Here is a 24,874-nt window from a genome sequence, read left to right on the forward strand (position 1 = left end):
GCAACTGCATGGCAAGTGGAGTTTCTAGAGTCTTCCGGAATAGTCTAGAGTTATGTGGAAGTTTCTAGATATGTGTAGAAATGTGTAGAAGTGTGTGGAAGGTTCTAGAGTTCTCCAGAGTTGTGTGGAGTAGTATGGAGAATTCTAGAATGTTGTAGATACTAGTAGATAAGTATGGAAGTGTGAAGAAGGTGGGAGAAGATTCTAGATAATCAATCTCCACCGTTGGTTAGAATGCATCCTAGCCGTCCATTAGGGATGGGGATGCCTATAAATAGAGGTAGGACTTCATTTTGTAGGCAACAAGTCCTAGAGTGAGTCTTGAGAGCCTTGTAGAGAGCTTGAGTGTTAGCCTTGTACAAAGCATTCTTTGAAGTAATAGAAGTGTTCTTTCCTTGCCAACTTAAGTGCCTTAGTGTGTGAGTGTGCAAGCCAAGTGAGGAGAGGGCAAGGGCAACTACAACACTAGTAAGCGCACGAGGGGAGTGTGTTGGCTAAGGTGTGCACGGGAGTTAGGCTGACCAAGTACTTGCGAGAGTGAAAGCAACGTCTTGGTGCCGCACGGGAGCAGCTACAGTGGTGCTGAAACTCTAAGCCCGTGACAGTTGGTATCAGAGCCAGGTTCGTCAAGGGAGCTTTGTTGGAGTAGACATGGCTAGCGGAGGAGACCACCAAGTCCACATCTTAGAGCAGAGCTTGGAGGAGAAGCTTGCCACACACTTGGTCTACACGGAGACCAAGTTTAATAGGCTCGAGAGAAGGATGGCGGAGCTCTACGAGCTGATTGATGGCATCGCCAACAAGGCGCAAGAGAAAGAAAAGGACTTGCATGATTTGGTAGACGACTTGCGCGTGGAGATTGCCGAGTGCAAGAAGGAGTTCTCCCAGGCGCGCGAGGTCGTGGTGAAGCCAAGGAAGAAGAAGGCGCCGGAGCCCAAGGAGTACGATGGGGCAAGGAATGCGCGCCAGATTGACAACTTCTTCTGGCACATGGAGCGGTACTTCGAGTGCATGGAGATCGAGGATGATGAGGAGAAGGTGCAGACAGGCACTATGTACCTCACGGACACTGCCGCTCTATGGTGGAGGCAGCGCTTCACCGGTAGAGGCGCAAGAGCAGTTGACACATGGGAGGAGTTTAAGAGGCAACTCAAGAGGCAGTTCTATCCCGAGTGCGTTGAGGACCTCGCCATGATCAACCTAAGGCGCCTGAAGCAGAAGGGCAGCATAAGGGAGTATGTGAAGGAGTACTCCAACTTGATGCTGGAGATCCCAGAGATGCCGGAGCGGCAACGCGTGTGCTTGTTCATTGATGGGTTGCAGTCTTGGGTAGCCACAGAGCTGAGAAGGAGGGAGCCTAGAGACTTGGCATCCGCAATGGCTATAGCGGAGCGCCTTGAAGACTTTAGGCACGATGACAAGAGGGCCACGTCTCCCAGGAGGGACCACGGTAAAGGTGGGGGAGACCGTCGCTTCAAGAAAAGGGGCTCGCCCAAGTAAAGTGATGATGAGCACAGCGATGAGGAGAGACGCCCACGCCATGATAAAGGCAAGGACCATGGAGAGAGGTCTAAGGCTAGTGGCAAAGGGGAGCGCCGCGATAAGGGCAAGTGGGAGCCGAAGTGCTACTTGTGCGAAGGGCCGCACATATTGCGACACTGCCCCAACAAGAAGACCATGAGCGCCCTTGTGAAGGATAAGGGCAAGGGCAGGGTGGACGATGCGGGCAGCGATGAAGATAGGTGCATGGGGGATATGCAGATGCTGAGTAGCATGGCGCATGACACCAAGAAGAAGGGCAAGGCAAAGAAGGTAGCTGGGGTGTGCTATGTGGATGCGCAGGTTGGTGGCAAAGCCGTGCAAGCGTTGGTAGACACGGGTGCTACACACAACTTCATTACCCCGGAGGAGGCGCAACGACTTGGCTTGGAGATGCGCAAGACGGAGGGCTGGATCAAGGCCGTCAACTCCGAGGAGGCACGCGTGAGTAGAGTGTGCAAGGAGGTGGAGCTATGCATGCAAGGATGGAAGGGCAAGGCTGACTTCCAAGTTGCGGAGATGGACGACCACGACATGGTGCTGGGGCTGGAGTTCATGGACAGGAACAACGCCGCGCCACTACCATGCCTTGGTGCGTTGATGATACTTGGAGGCGAGGAATGTAAGGCCGCATGCATGGTGCCGCTCGTGGGCAGGAAGGAGAGTCCAGAGGTGGCAGTCAACACGATGGAGCTCGTGAGGACTTCACATCTCCCGAAGGGCGCTCGTACGTTTGGGCCAAGGACATATGCGCAAGTGCTGATGACCTGCGAGAGGCTGGGTCAGCTGAAGAAACCGTGACGAGGGCGTCACGGAAATGGGTGGGGGAGAATGTCACGCCCCGCTTATGGAGGTTATGCCACGCAGGCGACACGCAGACGCTGAGGAGGACGCTGCATGGCAACTGCATGGCAAGTGGAGTTTCTAGAGTCTTCCGGAATAGTCTAGAGTTATGTGGAAGTTTCTAGATATGTGTAGAAATGTGTAGAAGTGTGTGGAAGGTTCTAGAGTTCTCCAGAGTTGTGTGGAGTAGTATGGAGAATTCTAGAATGTTGTAGATACTAGTAGATAAGTATGGAAGTGTGAAGAAGGTGGGAGAAGATTCTAGATAATCAATCTCCACCGTTGGTTAGAATGCATCCTAGCCGTCCATTAGGGATGGGGATGCCTATAAATAGAGGTAGGACTTCATTTTGTAGGCAACAAGTCCTAGAGTGAGTCTTGAGAGCCTTGTAGAGAGCTTGAGTGTTAGCCTTGTACAAAGCATTCTTTGAAGTAATAGAAGTGTTCTTTCCTTGCCAACTTAAGTGCCTTAGTGTGTGAGTGTGCAAGCCAAGTGAGGAGAGGGCAAGGGCAACTACAACACTAGTAAGCGCACGAGGGGAGTGTGTTGGCTAAGGTGTGCACGGGAGTTAGGCTGACCAAGTACTTGCGAGAGTGAAAGCAACGTCTTGGTGCCGCACGGGAGCAGCTACAGTGGTGCTGAAACTCTAAGCCCGTGACACTGCGCTCCCATATATAATTTTTGAAACATCCATCACTGCCCCATCAATCCGTGAATCTGAAGACCCAAAAAAATCCCTCTGTTGAATCAACCCATCCTCCACACCATCCCCACTTCTCACTTCACACGAAGAAGGTAGAAAAGGAGTTATGAGAATGAGTGGGGTTCCTGGCGTCTTATGCAAGCTTGATATCGAGAAAGCCTATGATCATGTTAATTGGAAGACTCTTCTTTATTTGCTTCGGAGGATGGGGTTTGGAGATAGGTGAATAAAATGGATAGAAACTTGTATTTCGCCTGTCATGTTCTCTGTGCTTGTGAATAGTTCCCCTGCTGGATTTTTTGCTAGTTCGCGTGGTTTGAGACAAGGAGACCCATTATCGTCTTTTCTATTCCTTATTGTCATGGAGGGATTGAACAGATTAATGAGAAAAACGGAAGATTTGGGTTATATCAGGGGTTTCATAGTTGGCAGAGATGTTGAACATCAGATGCAGATTTCCCAATTGTTGTTCGCGGATGACACCTTGGTTTTTTGTGATGCTGATGTCTTCCAACTCAGATATTTGAGGTGCATTATGGCTTGTTTCCAAGCGGTTTCTGGACCTAAGATTAATGTTGGGAAGAGTGTGCTTGTCCCAGTAGGGGATGTTCCAGATATTTTCTTCTTAGCTGCAATTCTTGAGTGCGGAGTGAGCATTTTTCCTCTTCCTTATTTGGGATTGCCTTTGGGAGTTTCCTCCACGAGAGTGGGGAACTGGGACCGGTGATTAATAGATATGAGAAGAGATTAGTAGGTTAGAAAAAATAGTATCTTTTAAAGGTGGGGGGGAAAGTCATTCTCATTAAGAGTACTCTCTCGTCCCTTCCTACCTGCTTTCATTCTTTGTTTCAAATCCCATGCTCTGTTGATGAACGGATTGAAAAAATTGAGAGGGATTTTCTATGGGGCGAAAGAGGAGAGGAGTTTAAGTATCATCTTGTTAATTGAGAACAAGTTTGCAAACCATTGAACTTAGGCAACCTAGGCATTCGTAAGCTGGTCCTTTTTAATAGAGCTCTTTTGGGAAAGTGGTTATGGAGATTTGGTAAGGAACGCCATCGCCAGTGGTGAAGAGTTGTCTCGTGTCGCTTTGGAGAGGAGAGTTGGGGTTGGTCCTACCGTCCAGTCTCTGTTACAGGAGGCGTTGGTGTGTGGAAATTCATTCGGAAGGATTGGGATGTTTTCTCCTCACATATTAGATTCAAGGTTCGTGATGGTAGGCATGTTCGTTTTTGGGAGGATTTATGGTGCGGTGATCAGTTGTTGTCTCACTCCTTTCCTAGATTTTACAGTATTGTTGATAATAAGCACGCCTACGTAATTGATTGTTATCATCTTGATAATAGTGGAGTTACGTGGGATGTGCGTTTCAGGAGCTCCTTTCAGGATTGGGAGATGGAGGAAGCATGTGTTTTTTTGGATCTGCTGTATAGACAGAAGGATATTGGCAGAGGGTGTGACGCTATGTTGTGGGTCCCATTAACCCATGGTAGGTATGGTGTCCGATCTATGTTCTTGTGTTTGTCCAATTTCATTAGTTATGATTTCCCATGGAAGTCTATTTGGTGTTCTAAAGCTCCTCTTAGAATCACATTCTTCGTTTGGACTGCCACATTGGGAAAGATTTTGATATTGGACAATCTGAGAAGGAGAGGTAACACCATTTTTAATTGGTGTTGTCTATGTAAAGCAGATGGAGAATCCGTGGATCACATTCTTAAGCACTGTCCTGTGGTGTACAATTGTTGGAATTTCATATTTAGCATGTTTGGTGTTTATTGGGTAATGCCTAAGCATTCCTTACAATTGATCAACACATGGAAACGATGCCCAGTTAAAGGTCATGCTCGCGATTATTGGAGGATTGTTCCACATTGCGTTTGGTGGTGCCTTTGGTGAGAGAGGAATAACAGAAAATTTGAAGACAAGGAATCGTCTTTAGCAAATCTAAAAATTCATATTATTCGTTCTCTTTCCTGTTATGTAAGAGGAAGCGTGTGCTCCTTGATTGATGACTTTTTTGATCTTTTGGATGCTATTGGTCCTTAGGTCTTTTTTTCGTTCTTGTATTAGGGACGCGTTCCCCTTTTGAACGCTTTTCTAATATACTTTTTACTTATCAAAAAAAAAAAAAAAAAATGATATCCAATCCAAATGAGTCTGGATTTATTTAATGCAAAACTAACTTACCAAGAAAAAAAATTAGCTATAATTTGGGTCAATTCATTCATAGTTTTCCAAGTGCAAGCATGAGCGAGGCCTTTTACTTTAGAAGTAATAGGTAGTTTCTAGGTACTGAGGTGTAATTAGGCAAAGAAAATACCTAATATTCCACCACTATTTTAATTATAGAAAGATTACACAGAGAGAACAACATTTGATCAGTTGGGAAATGTTATTGAATATAACAAGTATGAATGTAAAAAGGGCATTACTGGTTTTAGTCCTGCTATAGCGTGTCCTGGGGAGAGAGGACTCAGATAAACCTAACATTTGTTATTCGGAAAGTGGTTGGTCTTAGGCTCAAACCTGTGTCAATGACACTGATACTGAAGGCATCTGTTGAACCAGACAACAACATTCTATAGAAATTATGCATGTCTGTGCATAGATATATATGGTTATGTGATTACTATATATAACCAAATAATTGAATGGATGTGATTGGCTACTAAAGATAAGAAATAATTAAAACTGATAACTGATGAAACATGAATCATGCATGTCTTTTAAGTTTTAAGACATTTATGAAGTGCATAAAACACACTTTTGACGATGACTTGTATCTTAAAATGTATGTCTAACAAAATATTCAAGGAATTCTAGGAACTTAAATTATGATTCGATTCTACTGTTTAAAATATGTTCATTGTATGGAGTAATAAAAGTATTTTTGTAATGTATTAGATTTTATATTAAAATCCTAATGATGGTCTATCAACGGATTCACTCAATGTAACTCAAGCAACCGAAATTCATTTGTAAGAAAATTCAATTAATCAAGACCTAATTTCGCTTCTTGAAAGCTGCTATGCTGCCTTGTAAGGTTACTGCATCTAGCAACTATTATATAATGATTCGATCACAGTTCCTGGTTAAACGAAAGCCGCAAAACTACAGAGCTGGCCATAGTCATTAGCAATTCCCTCTTCAAATAACGACTGGAAAAAGTTTAAAAGAACGCAAAATGAAGCCATTGGTCATCCCACTGAATACAAAGTACTAGTTGGTGTAGATTTGGGTATGGGTTGAACTTTCAGTATTGTTTTCACAGAGTGGTTGGTTAACTGTGTTCTTGTGCCGGAGCTTGCGCATAAAATAAAAAACTGAATATATCGATCTATGGAACCAAATAAAAAAGAAATATGCTACCATGGAAGAAAATTATTAATCCTGATTTTAAGCTCATGTACCATGAGGTTAAACATTTGAAAATGTTTGATATTGATAAGCATCCATATTAATTAGGCTATCTTTCGAACTTCATTGGTGCATAACTGGATTTGAAAGTTCTATGCTCATTGTTTTATTGGATTTTGCACTGTTATTTAATATTTATGCTGCTTGAAATGCGAGTGTCTCTTCGTCAAGATTAAGATTCTCATATGTTGTGTTGTCTAAGATTTACGTGTTGGAGTGTTCGGATTTGCATATTGTGGTTTGAAATGTTTCCAAGTGCCTGTAATCTGATGGGACCATGTTGTGGCATTTAAGTATGGCCAATAGAAATTGGTAACGCATACATTGCAATTTTTTTTTTTTTGATAAATACATATTATTAGTTACAGTATTAAACATGTTATATATAATACGTATATGCTTATATCATTTATAAATACGACTCTGTAGTAGCATATTTAAATGTAAAAAAAACTTATCAAAAGAAATATTTTCATTAAAAAAAAAAAAGAAGACCAACTCATTTAAGCATTTTGGTTTTTGGGATAAAATTAAAACCTTGGTTTTCCAATGTAAAATATGTATTTAGGTATTTATTTATTTTTTCCTTGTTTCCATAGTGCAAAGGTGGGGCTTCCGGAGAGAAGAGCTTAGCCCTTTGTATCTCTCAAAATTGGTAAGCCACTCTATTTTTTTCTCTTATTACTTGTCCTTATGCCAGTAATATCTATTCTGGTCATTTCAATATGTGTAGGAGATCAGCAGTTTGGAATTGTTTTCGGGCAAATTGTGGATGGAAGGGCAGTATACAGGTTACTTTTTGTTTTCTTTTAGTTTTCATTCAGACTCTATTTTATTTGAGATTCCCCTTTTCAAGTGTGGCGCTTTGGTTTCAGGCCCACGCAGATGCTAAGTCAGGAAGCATGATTCGGAGCCCAAAAGTTAAGCACAAGAGAGAAATTACAGAAGAGAGTTTGGAGTTGGAACCACTCTGTGATGCGGTAGTTAATTTATATTTTTTGAATACCCTTTTCCTTCTTGTTAAATTTACTTTCTTAAATGCTCTAAGCACTTTACCCTCTTAACTCTTATTTATCATAGATAAGATTTTTTGGAAGAGTATGTTACTGCGATGGTGTGTTGTGTATGATACATCAATTCAATGTTTAACAAGTTTTGGATCTCCATATTATAGTATTCCCTTGAAAAAAGTGTTGTTGATAGGACTGTAAATGAACCGAACTATTGATGAAGAATTCGGTTTTGACTTGTTAAAGGCTTTAGGCCATGTTCAATCATTAAGTAAACTATTAGAGCTTGACCTCACTTTTTAGGCTCATTTAATGTGAGCTCGTTTATTAAATGAGCCAAGCCTACTGAAAATACTTTTATTTCTTAGAAAAAGCTGCAGTGCTTCTTCAAAGCTACAGTAGAAATCCTGTTTTCATTTTTTAGACATTTGTTACTAGCTATCTGAGTCTAATAAAAAGCTCCAATTTGTTTTGCAGTAGAAATATATATATATTTTTTATGTCAGGTGTTGACCTTGTAATTCCAAACAGATCAAATTTGACCACCCTTAAAACTACAGGTCCATATTATTGTACCACCTGCAGTTTGACACCAAATCCTCCCGTCTATAATAAATTGTGGGGTTCCTTAGAGGACATGAACATGTACCTTCTCGAGATTGAAGCTTACTTATAACAGCGAATTTGTCCGATCTCAAAGTCACATGTATCAGATCCAAAATCTGCCCACCTCGAAAGGAATCAGTTAAGGAATCTAATACTACTCTATCAACCACCTTCAAAATGCTATGAGCTTATATGTGCAACCCGCTAAACAAATAGAGTTCTAGAGTTCTTAAAGTACACAGCTTCTCCCTACTTCAAAATCACAAAAATGAAGGTCGCATCACTCAAATTCGTCTCAAGTTTAGTACCTTGGAGATGATTAAATGAATGAGAAACATCCTTACAGACAATCCCACAACATTCTTGGAAGCAAGCGTTAGTCATCCCATACTTGGTGCTTTGTCCCTATTTAAACTACGCAATGCTTCATCGCATTATTCTCGTATAAAGGAATTTCCTTTTCTCTTTTGTTTGTTTGCTAAGTAAGATAATTTTATAAAATTTAAGAAATCCTCATATAAAGGACACACAACCTAGGTCCTCGAGAAGGTTGATTGAGGCTTGGAGAGGGTCTATAGTGGGTGCCCCAAGCCCGTGACTTTTGGAGGGTAGTGCCCTTGTGAGTCTGGTGGTGCTTATGGACAGAATGGAATAGGAGATTCTTTGATGGAGAGGAGACTCCTATTGTGACACTGAAGTTCTTTATTCATAGTTCTCTTTTTTGTTGGGTTCTTGGGAGAAATTGTAAATGCATGGGGGAGATAGTTGATTTTTTGGACTTTTTGAGAGTTTAGGGGTCCTATCTGGCCTTGTGTAGCTTTTGCATGATGTGTTTCCCGTTTGAATGCTTTCTAATTCTAATACAATCTTACTTATCAAAAAAAAAAAAAAAAAAAAATGGAAAGAGTGTAAATGGTATTTAAATGCCAGTTTTGTAATAAAAGGCTTAAAAGCCCTTATATTTGGTTGTATGGGAGGCAAAACTTTCTTTCTTAAAATAAAAGAAAATGATGCACACTTATTAGACGAGTCTTGAGAACTGCATCCTAAGCCTGAAAGCCTTAAAATTGCACATAGTGGATGGGTAAATTGTATTATGTCAAGCTGAAAAACTTTGTTTTCCCCTTCAATTTTAATGTAGTCTGCTCACTTTAGTTTTGTAATATATCCTGTTTAGGAAGCTTATGAATTATACCCTTTTTTTGTATTTTTGTTTTTTCGTTTCCTTGGCAAGAAGCTCACACACCCATTTGCTTGAATCCTCACCATCCACCTTGGGAGGTAGAGGAGATACCACTAGGCTACAACACCCTTGATAATTCTACCGTTTTCACTAACAAGACTGCTGCATGCATGTGGCTGAATGCCAAAACCAAGAATTTTTTTCCGCTTGAAAAAATATTTTCTTTTATTTCTTTATCATGCTGTTTTCATTCAAGTTTGAGTGGTATCCTCCACACATTTATACTGTTATTAATGAGCATTATTAATATTTTGTTTTTGTTGTTTTTTTCAGCTACGTGAATATTTTAATGAAAGAATGATATCGGTGGAAACGCTGCAAAGAAATTCTGTAATGCAAAGAAAATGTGGTGATGAGGTCAACAACCATTCTGAATCCTTCAAGTACTACTACCAGTAGCTATTTGTATTTTTCAATCATGTGGCAGTATTATGTTTAAGAACAAAATTTTGAGCTGTAGAAGTTTTTGCTGAATCCTTCAAGTCCTAGTTGGGTGATATCTACTATTTGCTAGGACCTTTCTTATCATTTTTGTATGACAATGGTTGATCCAGTTGGAGAAAGCTATCACCAATAAGCTGCATTCTCCTTGTTAATTGGAAAATGGTGGAGTCTAATTCTGATTGGTTTTTGCTTGTTCGAAAGTTTCCATATTTTGCGGTATGTAAATTGCCTGAGGGACATGTCAATTGGTAGGTTCTGAGCAGTCTACTATTAAAAGTTAGGGAAGGAATATCTGGTGAACATTAAAAGTCTTGAACTATGATTATATTAATGTGAAACCAAATTGATTTCTATCCAAACAGTTAAAAAATTGGAAAGAAAAATGTTTAAATTGACATTTACTACCCATCTGAAACCGTGTGGTGCTTCACTTCTTCTCAGTCATGTGATGTGGTAAAGTAAGCTCATTTCTGAAGTTTAAGAGTGCAAGGATTATTTCCTTTTTAGTGCAATTTCTGTTCCAATTCTTGAAGTATAAACATGACTATTAGTTTTGGTTTTGCCTTAACTAACTATTGAAATTCTATTGGCAGATTGTCATTGCATTTCCTTATCGACGAAATGGAGCACTTGTGAGTTGCAAATACCGTGGCATCACCAAAAAGTTTTGGCAGGTTCTTATGATTAATGTTACCGTAGAAATTTAAATTAAGTAATTAACAAGCGAAGCTGGAACAATGGCAATAATTCCTCATTAACTGTCTTTTAAATCCTTTAGCTGAAAGCTCAACCCTGTGCAGGTGATTAAATTTGCTCAGAAATTTATTGATTGGATGATTATACCTTAAATTTTGCCAAAGATCTGTGAAATTAATCTATTTACAATGATATTCTGATCAGAGGGATTTCTAAGAGAAATGTCTCCAACATAATAATTGAAGTGTAGGTCCTGTTCTTTTAGATAAATGCCATTTTTGTGGCTGTGCCTTTCATTGACCTTTAAGTCAATTGGCTGTGGATCTATATATTTGTGTTGTGTCAATACTTTTTTTCTTTTACTAAACTATTCTTACAGTGAACTCTTATTATATTTGTTTCTACTTTAATTTTTAAAATGTAATTAGATTTTAATACCACTCTGATATTGCTCTTATCACTACTCTGCTGTTAATTTGCAGGAAAAGGATACTGAAAAGATATTCTATGGACTTGATGATATAAGCAACACGGATGATATAATCATTGTACGGTACTCATAATGTCATACCTTCTTAGTGTTCTGCAGTTTGTGGAACATCCTTAAAGTTTTGTTCTCTATCTGATGTTAGGTTTATATTTCTGATTGTAGGTTGAGGGTGAAATGGACAAACTTGCTATGGAAGAAGCTGGTTTCCGGAATTGTGTGTCTGTCCCTGATGGTGCACCTCCATCAGTTTCCACTAAAGATGTGCCATCTGAAGACCAGGTCTTTGTCAACTTATGAATCATAGAAATGTCAATTTCTTTAAATTTTATATGTCCATTTTATAAATTTTATAATACATGTTTAGTGATACTCAATAGTTTTGATAATGTTTTGATATAAAACTGTACGACAATGATGTTCCTTACAAGAATAGAGTTCTCTCTCCCTAGATTATGAATTGCAAGTTATAAACACACACACATGTATATGTAACCTATAGATGATTTTTAAGGAAGTTTCAAGTTTCGTGAATTGATAGATCGACTTGAGTCGCAGATTCCATGTATGTGTAAGGTGTTCCTACCCTATATACAATCTCTGAAAGCAAATGTTGCAGAAATTGGCTCACTCAATATTTGAGATTTGTGTATCATGATTTCAAGTTCGGATTTATCGTATATGAAATTTCAAAGATGTGAAAACTTTTTGGTATTCAGAGATCGAAATTTGTGGACTGTTGTGTTGGATATCACCTACGAGCCTTTCCACTAGGCCATTGCCATGTCGTCAAGAAAAGGCTTTTGAACAGAAAGGAATAGGAGATCCCAATCCCGTGACATTTGGAGGGTATCCCCTCTGTGTGTTTGGTGTTGTTTATGGATAGAAAGGAATAGGAGATCTGAGATCCTTTGATGGCAAGGTGACTCCTAGTGGAACGCTAAAGTTCTATATCCTTTATTCTCTTTTTTGTTGGGTTTTGGAGAGAAATTGTAAATCCATGAGGGAGATATTTGGTTTTTTGAACTCTTAGAGCTTAGTGGCTTTTTTGAGCCTTATGAAGTTTGTATGGGATGCCTTCCCCGTTTGAGTGCTTTCTAATACAATCTTACTTATAAAAAAAAGGCTTTCGAACAGCAAAATGGTCTAACGCCTTCAACTTAAAACCCTAATGAGTTCTTTCCCACAGATAAACCTCAGGTCAATCCAAATATTGAGGATACCCTCTCCTCGAGTCAACTCAGAACTCCAAAGAGTTCATTGGAGTTCATTGGAGTTCATTGGAGCTCTTTATCCAAAGTGTTCGTTGGTAAAATATAGATGAATTGAAGCTCTTCATTCTAAAAGGAAATAATTTTTATATTCTAACCCATGCAAGACTTCTAGCTGAAAGGTTGTTTGGTATTGTTGTTGTGCTCTTTGTAAACCATACACCATATGTATGTGGTATTATCTTGAAATCCTGGTTGTAGTTGGTCTATTTTATAGTCGGGATTTCACAGTTCTGTTTGCGTTATTGACTCTACTTCTGATGTGCTTGCTTCATCTTTGCTGTAACGGAAATGGTCATCAGTTTTACACTTTTTTCTCTGATGATTAATTATATGCATTCTTTATCATGGTTTGTCATTTTCTCCTTGCTGAAATTTTCTGTAATTTAGTTCCTTCTTCTACTATAATTTCAATACATGGTATGTTTCTGTTTTCCCTCTTGTCTCTCCAATATTCCCACTCCATTTTAGTTGCTTGTGCCCAATTTAAGACTCGGTCCTTGGGTAGGCTTTAGTAATAGTTTCATTGTTGATCGCAAGCAAAAAGTGGAGAGTTGCAGAACTGTCCTCTTATCCTTTCATGGTTGTCATATCTGGTTCCATTCTATATTTAAATCTCGAATCTAATGCTTCTTTAATGTATTTTGTAAAGCTAGGACACAAAGTATCAGTATCTGTGGAACTGCAAAAAGTACCTTGAGAAGGTTAGTTCTTTTGATCCCTTCTTTAATTGTAGAGTTATTGCAGAAAACAAATGCCTTGGTTGTTTGAAAATTTGATAGGCATCTCGCATAATTCTTGCTACTGATGCGGATCGACCTGGTCAAGCCTTAGCTGAAGAGCTTGCACGCCGTCTTGGAAGAGAAAGGTTCACATTTATATTCTTCTGATGATACTATACTATTTACCAACATTCTCTTTGAAACAATCTTCGCGCCCTTGTAAAGATATATTTGTAACCATACTTTTTGTGGGTTTGTAGATGCTGGCGAGTCTGTTGGCCAAAGATGAATAAGGATGACAATTTGAAAGATGCAAATGAGGTTGGCAATTTGAAAGATGCAAATGAGGCTGTCCATTTCAAAGATGCAAATGAGGTTCGGCATACATTACTGTTTTTTCTTTTCTGTTCCTTTTTGTTTATGATGACTCATAAAACGTTTTTGTGTACTTTTATCCAAAGTAAATCTAAGCCACTTCAATGGGCTTGAACACATTCAGGAAAAAATAAAAATGGGCTTGAACTCCTGTAGGCTTACATGCAGTCACTTGAGAAGCCACCAGGATAAAATGAGGCTTCAATGATTGCGGTTCATATGCTTGCAATGATGCAAATTAGATTTAAAGACCGAATTCAAATTTTATTTCTTGAAGAATCTGAAGTGCCTTAATGACTAAGTAAAGTCCATATCATAACCCTAGTCCTTTCTCCTGGATGTTCGTATTCTGCAGTGAGAGTTGTTTGTTCTTTTACTTGTTTAGATAGATCAGTTCAGATGGGATTTTACACAAGGGGTTCTTTGGGCTGTTTTATATAAGTTGTATCTGTCCAAAATTATAGTATCCTTCATGTAGGTAACACAGCTTTTGCATTTGTTGTGACGTCCCACATCTCCTGTGGTGGGGGAGTGTGAGGTTTGATGACACTTATACGTGTGGACACCTTCTAACTGTGTAGACGTGTTTTGAGCAAAAACTGTGAGCACCGAGAGGAGACCGTGCAAAGCGAACCGGGGGGGGTGGAGTTGCTGAGGCTTGTATGTGTCGCCCCTTACCATGTAAACACCCTCAAAACCGTGAGTACCGAGACGATAGTGTGCAAAGCGGATAATATCGACACGGGTTGGGGTGTGTCGTGACATTTGTGCTTCCGTACTCAATTTTGTTTTGAACGGGTAGAACTTCTACTGTCATACAGTCATGCTCAAGAAGTACAATATTATTATGTGTTGAGAAAAAAGGACTTTAAAATTGTTGTTTCATTAAATGATACATTTACACATCTGACTCATGATAACATTTTTGCCATTTTATGATACTCTTTGCGATTTGTTTCCATTCATCTTTGTATGCGACTCATTAGCATTGATACTCTTTGCAATTTGTTTCCATTCATCTATTTTTGCTGAGATTATTGTTCCAACTTTGTCTATATGTTAAATGTATCCTCATAGGTGCTCATGTTTATGGGACCTGATAAGCTGAAAGAAGTCGTTGATACTGCTGAGTTATATCCTATAAAGGGACTGTTCAACTTTAAAAATTATTTTGATGAGATTGATGCATATTATAATCGAACTCTTGGTTATGAGATTGGTGTCTCAACTGGATGGAGGTGTTTGGATGAACTATACAATGTAAGTATATTTAGATTTACGCCTTGAATTTTCAACTCATTTCTTTAGCTTCCTTTTACGCTTTCTTTCATTTTAAAGAGAATATTGATTAAATGACATCATGGTGTAATTGAGTGATGAAGCATCATGGTATGAGAAGTGTGGTCCAGGAGATATTAGCATATTCCTACCATTCATCGATTTTTGTGTGTTGGTGTTGGGTTTGCACCAACTCGATAGACGAGGCTATAAATTGACTCTTGGAAAAGTGATGAAGGTTTTTAAATGTGTAGAATAAACTAATGTTCAAGAAAGACAAACATATATATGAGTATGAAAACAACATGGAGTGTAGGGTAATACTTTTTGTTTCAGCCTCACCTATAGTGGAGTCTGAATACTTCTCGAATTGTGTAAAAAATGGTTTCTTTCATTCATATATCTCTTTTAGTTTTGTATGATTGATTAGTCTAACTGTAAGTAATTGATGAGATGAATCTTTATTTTTTTTTTTCAAACACAAGCATGCACTGAAAGAGCTTGCAATTTAGGAAACCTTCCATTTATGCTGTTGATTTATTTTTATTTTTTGGGTTTTGATCAGTTGGTTTATTTAACCATAAGGAGTGTAGGGTAATACTGTGTGTTTCAGCCTCACTTATAGTGGAGTCTGAATACTTCTCCAATTGTGTAAAATATTATTTTATTTATTCATATATCTCTTTCTCTCTCTCTTTTTTTTTTTTTTTTCCTTAGTTTATTCATATATCTCTTTTTAGTTTTGTATGATTGATTAGTCTAACTATAAGTAATTGATGAGATGAATCTTTATTTATTTATTTTTTCAAACACAACCATGCACTGAAAGAGCTTGCAATCTAGGGAACCTTCCATTTATGCTGTTGATTTATTTTTATTTTTTGGGTTTTGATCAGGTTGTGCCGGGAGAGTTGACCATAGTAACTGGAGTTCCTAATTCAGGAAAGAGTGAGTGGATTGATGCTCTTTTGTGCAATCTTAGTGAAAGTGTTCATTGGAAATTTGCACTTTGCTCTATGGAAAACAAGGTAAAGTAGTTAATCCCAAATTCAAGTGTTTGACTATATTTGCTCTATGGACCATTTTGATTTATTCTGTACCATATGTGGGAACTCAAAACAATTCTCAGCATGTATCATACTCATTTTCTTGTGCATCTCTATGATCTTTCTATTGGCTTTAGTTCAAGAGGAAGTGCTGGGCATTGTTGTGTTGATAGGTGTCCAGCATGGGATTGTCTATGGTGAGAAGTGTCACGCCTGCTATGACAATGTGTAATATCATAACTACTTAGGAAGTAACTTGATTTTACATTAATAGTTTTTTTTGTCTACGAGTATAGTTTACAATAGCCTCTCCATTGCATAATTTTTTGATCAAGTGAAATACCTTTAAACTGTTTCCCCTGTTCCAATTTGCACATTGTGTTCAAATTAATCCATTACTATTTCATTGATCCTTAGGTTCGGGAGCATGCAAGAAAACTTTTAGAGAAATTCGTAGAAAAACCGTTCTTTGGTACCAGGTAACTTTGAAATGTTGTAGATCATTCTTGTTTTGCCTATTCTTGTTGGTTCTCTTTTTTTTCATGCTTGCTTAAGTGAAAAAAATATGTCATCATGAATCTAACTTATTTTAAACTTATGAATTATGATGGTCTTGCTATACCAAGTAAAATTGAATTTTGATTGTAATTAATTCTTTTCATTGAGAATCCAATAGAAGACTGGTAAAATTTATTTGATTAGATTTTTAGCTAAATTCTTGGAGAAAGAGCTTGGGAGACCTTCTTCGTACATGTTTCGGAAGAGCTTCACATGGGTAGGAAAATTGCTTCAATCAGATGCAACCATCCCCACTTAGGAATTAGTTTCCTGCACATGTAGGAGCTCTCACACACACATACAGCAGTGCACAATGCTGGTGTGTGAAAAGAAATACTTGATATTCTTAAACCCCTTACTACATTGAGAAAAAAACCCTTAATACCTTTTTGGGAATCCATCATTGATCATTTAACTGTTGGACTTGATAAACTTAGCATTCCAGATTACAGGTTGATTATATATTGATTGCCCTTTTTCCATGTACTCAAACTCTTTAAGGACAACAAAAAAGAAAGGGAAAAAGAAGGATAATATTTGACAGGCTGCTACATGTAAGACATGTTACAAATGGCCCGAGAGCAAATTTTTATCCAACTAATTCATCTAACAATATTTTAAATGACATACATTAATGAAAAAATAATTGCCACTTTATCAGTTATCACACAACTAATTTTAGATGCATTTTTCCTGTTACCTTTTTTCTTATAAACTGATTCCTTATTAAGTACCACTCAAACTTTTATATTATGTTAATGACCCCCCATATTCATACTTTGTTCATTTGTCATTTGCATTGTTAATATTAAGTATCTTGATCCTTACTTATCAAAAAAATTAAGTATCTTGATCCTTATCCATTTTTACCCTTATTTAATTACACAAAAGTTGCGTAATAATGTAATATCCTATAACCAATTTGGATTTATGCCTTGAAGTTGTGGAGGCTATTCATTTACTAAGAGTGTAAGACAATTACTAGAAGCACGTAGAAAGAAAAAAAAAAAAGAGGAAAATATTTTCACATGTTTTTTCATAGAGTGGAGAAAGCATATGATAGAGTTCTTAGTGACATAACTTGGTGGGCTTTACAAAGAAAACGGATCCCTATAAAAACTTATAATTCAGGATATGTATTGTCAAACAATGACTAGAGTTCGTACTACATGCAGAGAGACTAGTGATTTTTCTACATCAAGGATCAATGCTAAACCATATTCATTTATGAAAAAACCATGACCCGGGGGGGGCTTATAATTCAGGATATGTATTGTCAAACAATGACTAGAGTTCGTACTGCGTGTGGAGAGACTAGTGATTTTTCTACATCAAGGATCAATGCTAAACCATATTCATTTATTAAAAAAACCATGAAAGAGAGAAAAAGGGAGGGGAGGGGGGGGGGGGGGGGGGGGGGGGGGGGGGGGGGGGTTGGGGTGTGTTTATAATATGCAAGACACCAGATATACAAGTTAAAATCCCCAGTGAGGGAAACATCCTCAAAAATGTGAAGACTAGCTTAGCAAATCCACTATGAATGATAAATAGGTACACCACTCTCACTCATAGCAGCACTCACCACAAGTTCACTCTTGCACTCACCTTGTCCATAGCACCCTAATTCTTGGGTTCACTCACCAATCTCACCGCATAATCGCTCAGTACTCTCCCTGTCCATTGCAACCCATTGCTTGGACCAAACTCTCTCAAAACAATTTATGATAGGAATAGTAAATACATTCTAGCACCTATGATAAGAGTTACAACAACTAGCTAGAATGAACAACTCACAGTGCAAACATCAATAACTTAACAAATGGAGCTTTCGGCTGAGACCGCTGAGTCTATTTTTGCTGGATATGGCTTCTCTGTTCCTTTGCACTCTTCATGGGTCATGATGATAGGCTCACCGTTTAGACATTGTTGAACGTGTCAAACAGTGTCTTTGTAAAGCACACTGATATTATATATATATTGCACTCACATGCTCACAGATGAGTTCTGTGAACCATGAGAGAATCTATATGGTGAGACTCTCTGATGTTTTTCTCTTTAAATGCACTCTACGTTTAATCTATCATATCCTGATGAGATTTCTTTTAAGCTTGCATAGATCATCTATCTTTTTTTGGAGACTCTCAGAGGATTTTTTTCCTTCAAAATAGCTCACATCCAAAGAAGTCCCAGTCTGATATAATATCAGTTAAAGTATATATAAGCACCCAACCCTAATCTAGCCTTTAGAAGAAACATCGTGATCCGTCCATTTTTGCTCACAGCCACACAGTTCTTATCAAGGTTGTTAAAATCGTGATTCTACGATCCCAACACCCCAAATTGATCTGAACTGCATATAAATTGTGGCTTTGTAGAATCAGAGTATAATCGGTTGAATCGCTGATAGAATTGTAGAATCAATTTATTTATTAATTTTTTCGGTATTTGATTTCTTGGAGTCTTGATACTAATGGTTGATTGTGATTTTTCAGTGAATACATGGGATGGGTTTTCTGGGCTTCTTGTTCTGTTTCTAACTTTCTATTATTGATTTCTTGGTCTTAATTTTCTTTAGTTTTGATCTAGTAAATTGTTACTTGGTATTAGACTATTTACTAATAGTTCAGTGTTTAATGTTCATATAATGAAAATTTGTAAATTCGTTCCTTTAATACAATTCAGATATTTTTTATAGACAAAAAATATAGAGGGGGGGGGGGGGGTGGGGGTTGGGGTAAAAGGTGTCTATCACCCAATTTTTATATAAATAATATTAGTTTTTCGTTAGTTATTATTATTAATTTTTTGGATTTACTTTTTAACGAAGTTTGGCCGATTCCTCCTGGACGCACTACTTAGTATCTATTGCTGGTTAGTATCTCGCAATTCTAATTAAATTGATGTTACATAGCTGTCATGAGAGCTCTACCTTTTAAGCAGTTAGTTTGAATTATTTTTCTACTAGTTTGGTAGAATCTTATGATTCTCGATCTGATTCTACGGAGCCCAATGATCCTACGTAGAATCTTGATCCTGAAAAGCTTGGTTCTTATCCATACACTAAAACCAATCACAGCCGTCGAATTTCAGACAAAGGGTTGACCGCACATTTTGAACCCAAGTACAACATGTATGCACATGATTCCCTCAAAAACAGATACTCTCTGATGTACTATGGCAACTTATTTGCACCAGACCCTTTCAACAAAATTTTAATCTTCAACTCAATGACTCCAGCCATTAGATTTGAGAAGGTGGTTGACCACACCACTTCCAACCATTGGATCAGATAAGCCTATATCCATATAACCTTATCTCCAATAGTTCAGCCTGAAGCTACACTAAACAAAACAGTCCTTTTGCCAGCCCTATATCAGAGACGACCAAACATCCTTATTAGGTGTACACTGTAGCTGTCGGATATGAGCTTGTAATCATTTGCATCCCATTCACTCATTTCTTTAGGAATATTAGTTTTATCAACATCTTTCATGGGAATGTATGGACCATTAACTATGACATGCCATATTTGATAATCCATCATTCTATTTTTCTTGTAGCTATAGTTGGTTCCATCAAACCAGGAGGTCTGTGGTGACTCACCCTCTTGAAAGGTGGTACCGTTAACATTAGTCATGATCGATCTCTAAGATGGTTAGATCTTTAGAATAGAGATTAGGCTCTGATACCAATTGTTACCCAGTAAATGACTCGCCGCCCGCCCCCGGGGGCGGGGGGGGGGGGGGGGGGGGGGGAACATACCAAATAATTCGATTTTCAAACATGCACTTCAATTATAAGTTTGGATCAGATGAATTACTAATGAAGAGACATAATAAATTACAGCATAAAAATAAAGAAAGAGTAAGAGAAAAGCAAACTCTTGACACAACGATTTAGCAAGGTTCAGTAACTCCTACTCCTCGGCTCAAGATCCCTCTTGAGACTTCCCAATACCCATTATGGCACTTCCTTATGGGTGGACAGCAAACCGGTACAAGAAGCTCACAGCTTCAACTTCTTCTTGCTAAGAGAACAATCCTCTTTTAGACTTCTGCTGGGTTATGCCAACCCTTACAACTGATTGAATATAAAAGATTGAATCACAAAGAAACTCTCAAGGATTTGATACGCAGATCAAATCTCACAATCCTATAACATATTAGAATATAGCAGAAGATCAAAGCTCATTAGGATTTAATGAATGAATGAAATAATAAATATGAGTGCTTGAATGTTTCTTTTGAAAAACGGGTTTTCTCTCTTAAAGCGATGATCATTCTTAAGACCCTAATAATGATCATTTGTAGATAATATGTGGCATAACATAGGAATGTGAATTAATGCCAATATGACGAACTACGATGATCAGTTGCTCTTTTGTTTTTGTCATCTTATCGATTACATAGGGTAATCTGATCGGTTACTTGAGATGAACTGTTCGAACACAAGTGACAATCTGTTTGGTTAGATGACAGAGCGGATATATTACATCTTTTCTGTTATGGTCATCCTTGTTTTTTTCCTTCGTGTTATGGTCATCTGAATGATAACATGAAGCAATTTGTTTGGTTACATGGTAACATCTGATCGGTTACATTGTGATCTGATCGGTTACTTGGCTAGTGCTGGAAATACAATCTCTGTTTTTGATCATCATAACAATAACATCCTATCATCTGTTCGGTTAGATGATCTGTGAAGACCTTTATCATTTGTGTAATGTTTTAAAACCTTTTGTTTAGATGTAATGCATGATATGAGTGAATCCAGAGCTTTAAATCAAATGCTATAAACCAATGCTTTACAAGTGATCTAACTCTCACCGTTCTATACTACTCCTTTGACGACTTCTGCAAATTCTTTCTTTGTGCTATCCTTTCCATAACGCATCCTTGATTAGCTTTTGATCATTCCTGTTGCTGCATCTTTAGAAAAGATGTTAAACACACTTTCTTCTTTGTTTGTTACCATCAAAACTGTAAGGAGCGCAACGTTGAAGCATCTTTGTGCCAACGGAATGCGTGTCCTTCCCTTACTGGACACCAATTGGTTTTCAGATGAGATCCGGATCCAACAGATATCTATAGCATAGATTAATAGATGCATCAATAAGAAAAGGAAGATTCATTTGTATAGATGATAATAGGCGAAAAGTCTGACCAAAACTATCGTGGGATGAAGTAACTAGAAATGGATTTTAAAAATTAATTATAATAGGAGACTTGACTTGTAACAGAAAATAACTGAAAAAGAGAATTTCAGGCCCATTCATAATAATTGCAAGGATGATGATAAGGAAAAGAGTTGAATTACTAGGAACTAACAAATATAAATCTATTTATGCTCAATTGCTCAGTAATCCATCCTATAAAATTATTTTATAGATATATGATGTACTGCCGTGCCCCCATGGCTTGTTCTTTTATGCCTGCCATGTTGAATGGTCTCATGTCTGTCTTACACTTGCATTCATGTCTACAAATCACCCTATCTGGTTCATTATATGGTGACCACAGGCTGGGCTGGGTTTGATTATTCTTGAATCTCAAGTTTGGCTGGCCAGACTTCCATAAGGTTTTTATTTCTGCCAATTATTTGTTATGTTACTTAGCGATATTTTTTTTTACCCTTTTTATTTGGCTGTGAGCCTGTAGCCACCTGCAGTTGTTTGGTTGTTCAGGTGTAGTATGTTTACGGTATGAGGAACTTGCCATCCTTTCTTTTTACCTGCTTCATGGGATGTAGGGAATTTATTGTCTTCCTCAGTTGAGAAGTTGTTTGTTCTTAGTCTTTTCTTAGATTATTGATGAAACTAGATGCAATATTAGATAGTGATATGTTTATGGGGTCTCTTGATCTAGAAATTTTTTCCTTTCTTTTACTGTTTTACATTGTTACATATATTTATAAAGGGCTAACGCCTAGCCCAGTGCACGAGGCTACCGCCATTGCTGGGTCTGGGGAGGTCATCAGCCTTACCTCCACATGGAGATGCTGTTTTCAATTTTGAACCCGTGACCTCCAGTTCGCAATGGAGCAACCTTACTGTTGCTCCAAGGCCCACCCTCTCTGCTACATTTATTTATGCTACTTCTTATTTCCATGTCATATTTTAAAATTACTGCTTAAGCTTGTATATGCTGTCTATTATGGGTGGTTTAAGGTAGGTTTCAATATGAGAATGTCCTTCAAGTAGGCACACAGATTCAGTCCTTGGTGGGTCAATTAATTTTTGGAACTGTTTTTTGAAGCATTGAAAGGAAAAGAAAATGAGTTAGAACTACTACCTTTTGATTTATCATATCCTTTATTCTGTGTTATGACTTTTTAACTTTTTATGCTGTCCTGGCTAATCTTTCTTAGGTATGGAGAATCTGTTGAAAGGATGGGTGTTGATGACCTAGAGAAAGGGAAGCAATGGCTGAGCCAGACATTTTATCTCATACGGTGAGTGAAAAGTTTCAATTGCCGTAAGTGCTATTCATGCTGTAATAGACCAATACTATTCTTTTCAGTTGTTTCATTTGTTGATGCTGTAACAAACACACCATGTGCAGTGAAGGCTTACTCACATCCTCATTTCTGTTCATTGAGCTTGCTGGATGGCTATGTAGGATTTGCAGATTATTGGGCCTAGCCTGTCCCATCCAGCTAAGACCAGTTTGTTGCTATTGTAAAGATGTGAAGGTGATCAGTCTGCACAAGACTGCTATCTGCGTGGAGGAGTTTGGAATAAAACTATGGATCTGTCCTTTATGACAAAACTAGTTTTAAACAAGTGCAATGCATGGGATAATATATTTAAGCATTTTCAATTGAAAGAGAATGAACAGATAACCATGTATCTGTGAATTAGATGTTAAACTGACTGAAAAGATTAACAAGGGAATGAGTAAAATTGAAGGCTGAAAAAACAAAAGAACTATGACATATATGAACAAGTTTAAAAATTGTTTATGCAATACATATTTCGCCGTTTAAAAATTGTTAATACAATAATTTATCCAAAAAAAAAAAAATTGTTAATACAATATATATTTCACCTTTCAGAAAACAAAGACATTATATGTCTAAGACCTTTAGCAGTACAGCAGTCAGCATGTAGTTAGAACATCATGCCATTCAGACAAAGTAAAGAAACTTACCTTCACTGCAATTTGCTTTTTCCCCGTTGCTTTTGTTGTTTGTTTCTTTTACCTCACGTTGATGGATGGATTGTATCATAAAGGTTTTAGTTCTCATCTTCTTTTGTGAGGGAATTATTCTGTTTTAGTCTACTTCTCACAATAAAGGTCTTATCCTTCAATGCAGTTACCCACTGTGTTACACAGACCTTCCTATTCCCCTCAACATACCCGTGTTGACACGTTACAACATGGGTATGGGTTTGGGATATCTAACATACCTATTTAAAACGTACGGATCCTCTAAATGTGATGGTGGAAGAAAAGACAAAGTTCAAATTTGATAGCAAAAAAGGTTCCGTAATTCTTTGTTTTTGGTAATTAGGGTTTCTTAATTATAAGATTGACTGAATTCTGCTTTTTTACCAGATTCTATTTCACTGAAACAATAATTGAGTATATTTTTGAAAAGCAATAGCATCATACGTTATGCTATTATGTAAAATGTTCTGCATTTAAATGTCAAGACGTCTCCACAACGACTCGTAGTAGACCCATCCAAGTTTTGGACACATTTCGAGCTGGGTCCACATGTCCTAAGATTGAATTCAATTAGGTTCTATACTTTGTATGCAAACCTGCATCTGATACACATACTTATGTCCGCATAATATATAGATTATTCTCATATTAGATAAAAGGTACATTTAAATACATCTTTTCAATTGTAACTATTCTTGTTAGTAGGGTCATGCTGTTATTTTATTTTGTTATTTTTACAGCAATTTTATTATATATGAAACAGGCCTTGTTCAACATGATTTCACTTTTGATGAATTTTATATACTGTTGCCTGTAATTTTTCTGAACTTTCTTTTCATGTCCTTCTGTGTTTACTTACCCTATGGATTGTGTAATAGGTGTGAAAATGACTGCCTTCCAGATATAGACTGGGTTCTTAATCTTGCAAGAGCAGCAGTTTTGAGACATGGGGTGCGTGGACTTGTGATTGATCCATACAATGAGCTTGATCATCAGCGTTCTGCGAGCCAGTGAGTCTTTCACCTCATATCTTTTTAGAATTTATGTTCATGTAGTAAACAACTTGTGAACTTCCAAAGTTCTCATACTGCTCTGATGAACTTTGTAAGTTTTCAATTATTTAATTTTAGCTTATTCCCTTATTAAAGGAACAAAAATTGTCGTCATCTCATAGATTAGCTTTAAGTGAAAACCAAGGGGAAATAGCTGGATGTTGAAGTTCTCGTTGTTGTGACAAGTCAAGATGAATCTGGTTGATTTTTCTGTTTGAACCATTGACTTCTGAAACAGCTGTTGCTGCATAATGATTTGTTTCATTAAAAAAATAAAAATAGTATGAAGGTTAGATAACATGCAAGAGTGTGGGTTAATCACTTTGTTTGTCTCGTTTATTGAAGAGGAATATGGAGATTTGGATATGACTCAACACACTCTTATTCTGAGCATATGAGCTTTGTTATTTC

At 37.7% G+C, this 24,874-nt stretch overlaps 1 protein-coding gene across 3 annotated transcripts in view; it reads left to right on the forward strand.

The window, feature by feature from the left end:
* Positions 1 to 24,874, forward strand: part of LOC132313128 (twinkle homolog protein, chloroplastic/mitochondrial) — a 35,157-nt gene that overhangs the window by 5,376 nt on the left and 4,907 nt on the right. For all 3 annotated transcript variants that reach the window (XR_009483393.1, XR_009483392.1, XM_059811796.1), the window contains exons 3-17: positions 7,106 to 7,161; positions 7,240 to 7,297; positions 7,382 to 7,486; positions 9,639 to 9,722; positions 10,403 to 10,483; positions 10,988 to 11,053; positions 11,158 to 11,274; positions 12,920 to 12,967; positions 13,046 to 13,131; positions 13,246 to 13,360; positions 14,438 to 14,620; positions 15,535 to 15,666; positions 16,102 to 16,163; positions 22,609 to 22,692; positions 24,290 to 24,421. Coding sequence is in view for 1 of the 3 variants with exons in the window: in XM_059811796.1 (XP_059667779.1) it covers positions 7,106 to 7,161; positions 7,240 to 7,297; positions 7,382 to 7,486; positions 9,639 to 9,722; positions 10,403 to 10,483; positions 10,988 to 11,053; positions 11,158 to 11,274; positions 12,920 to 12,967; positions 13,046 to 13,131; positions 13,246 to 13,360; positions 14,438 to 14,620; positions 15,535 to 15,666; positions 16,102 to 16,163; positions 22,609 to 22,692; positions 24,290 to 24,421 (1,409 nt within the window). In the remaining 2 variants the exon portion in view is untranslated. The remainder of the gene's footprint in view (positions 1 to 7,105; positions 7,162 to 7,239; positions 7,298 to 7,381; positions 7,487 to 9,638; positions 9,723 to 10,402; positions 10,484 to 10,987; positions 11,054 to 11,157; positions 11,275 to 12,919; positions 12,968 to 13,045; positions 13,132 to 13,245; positions 13,361 to 14,437; positions 14,621 to 15,534; positions 15,667 to 16,101; positions 16,164 to 22,608; positions 22,693 to 24,289; positions 24,422 to 24,874) is intronic.

This window comes from Cornus florida, unplaced genomic scaffold (assembly GCF_030987335.1).
Source record: "Cornus florida cultivar Cherokee Brave unplaced genomic scaffold, ASM3098733v1 CherokeeBrave_3.0.0_Hap2_Chr01, whole genome shotgun sequence".
In the NCBI taxonomy this organism is placed as follows: Eukaryota; Viridiplantae; Streptophyta; class Magnoliopsida; order Cornales; family Cornaceae; genus Cornus; species Cornus florida.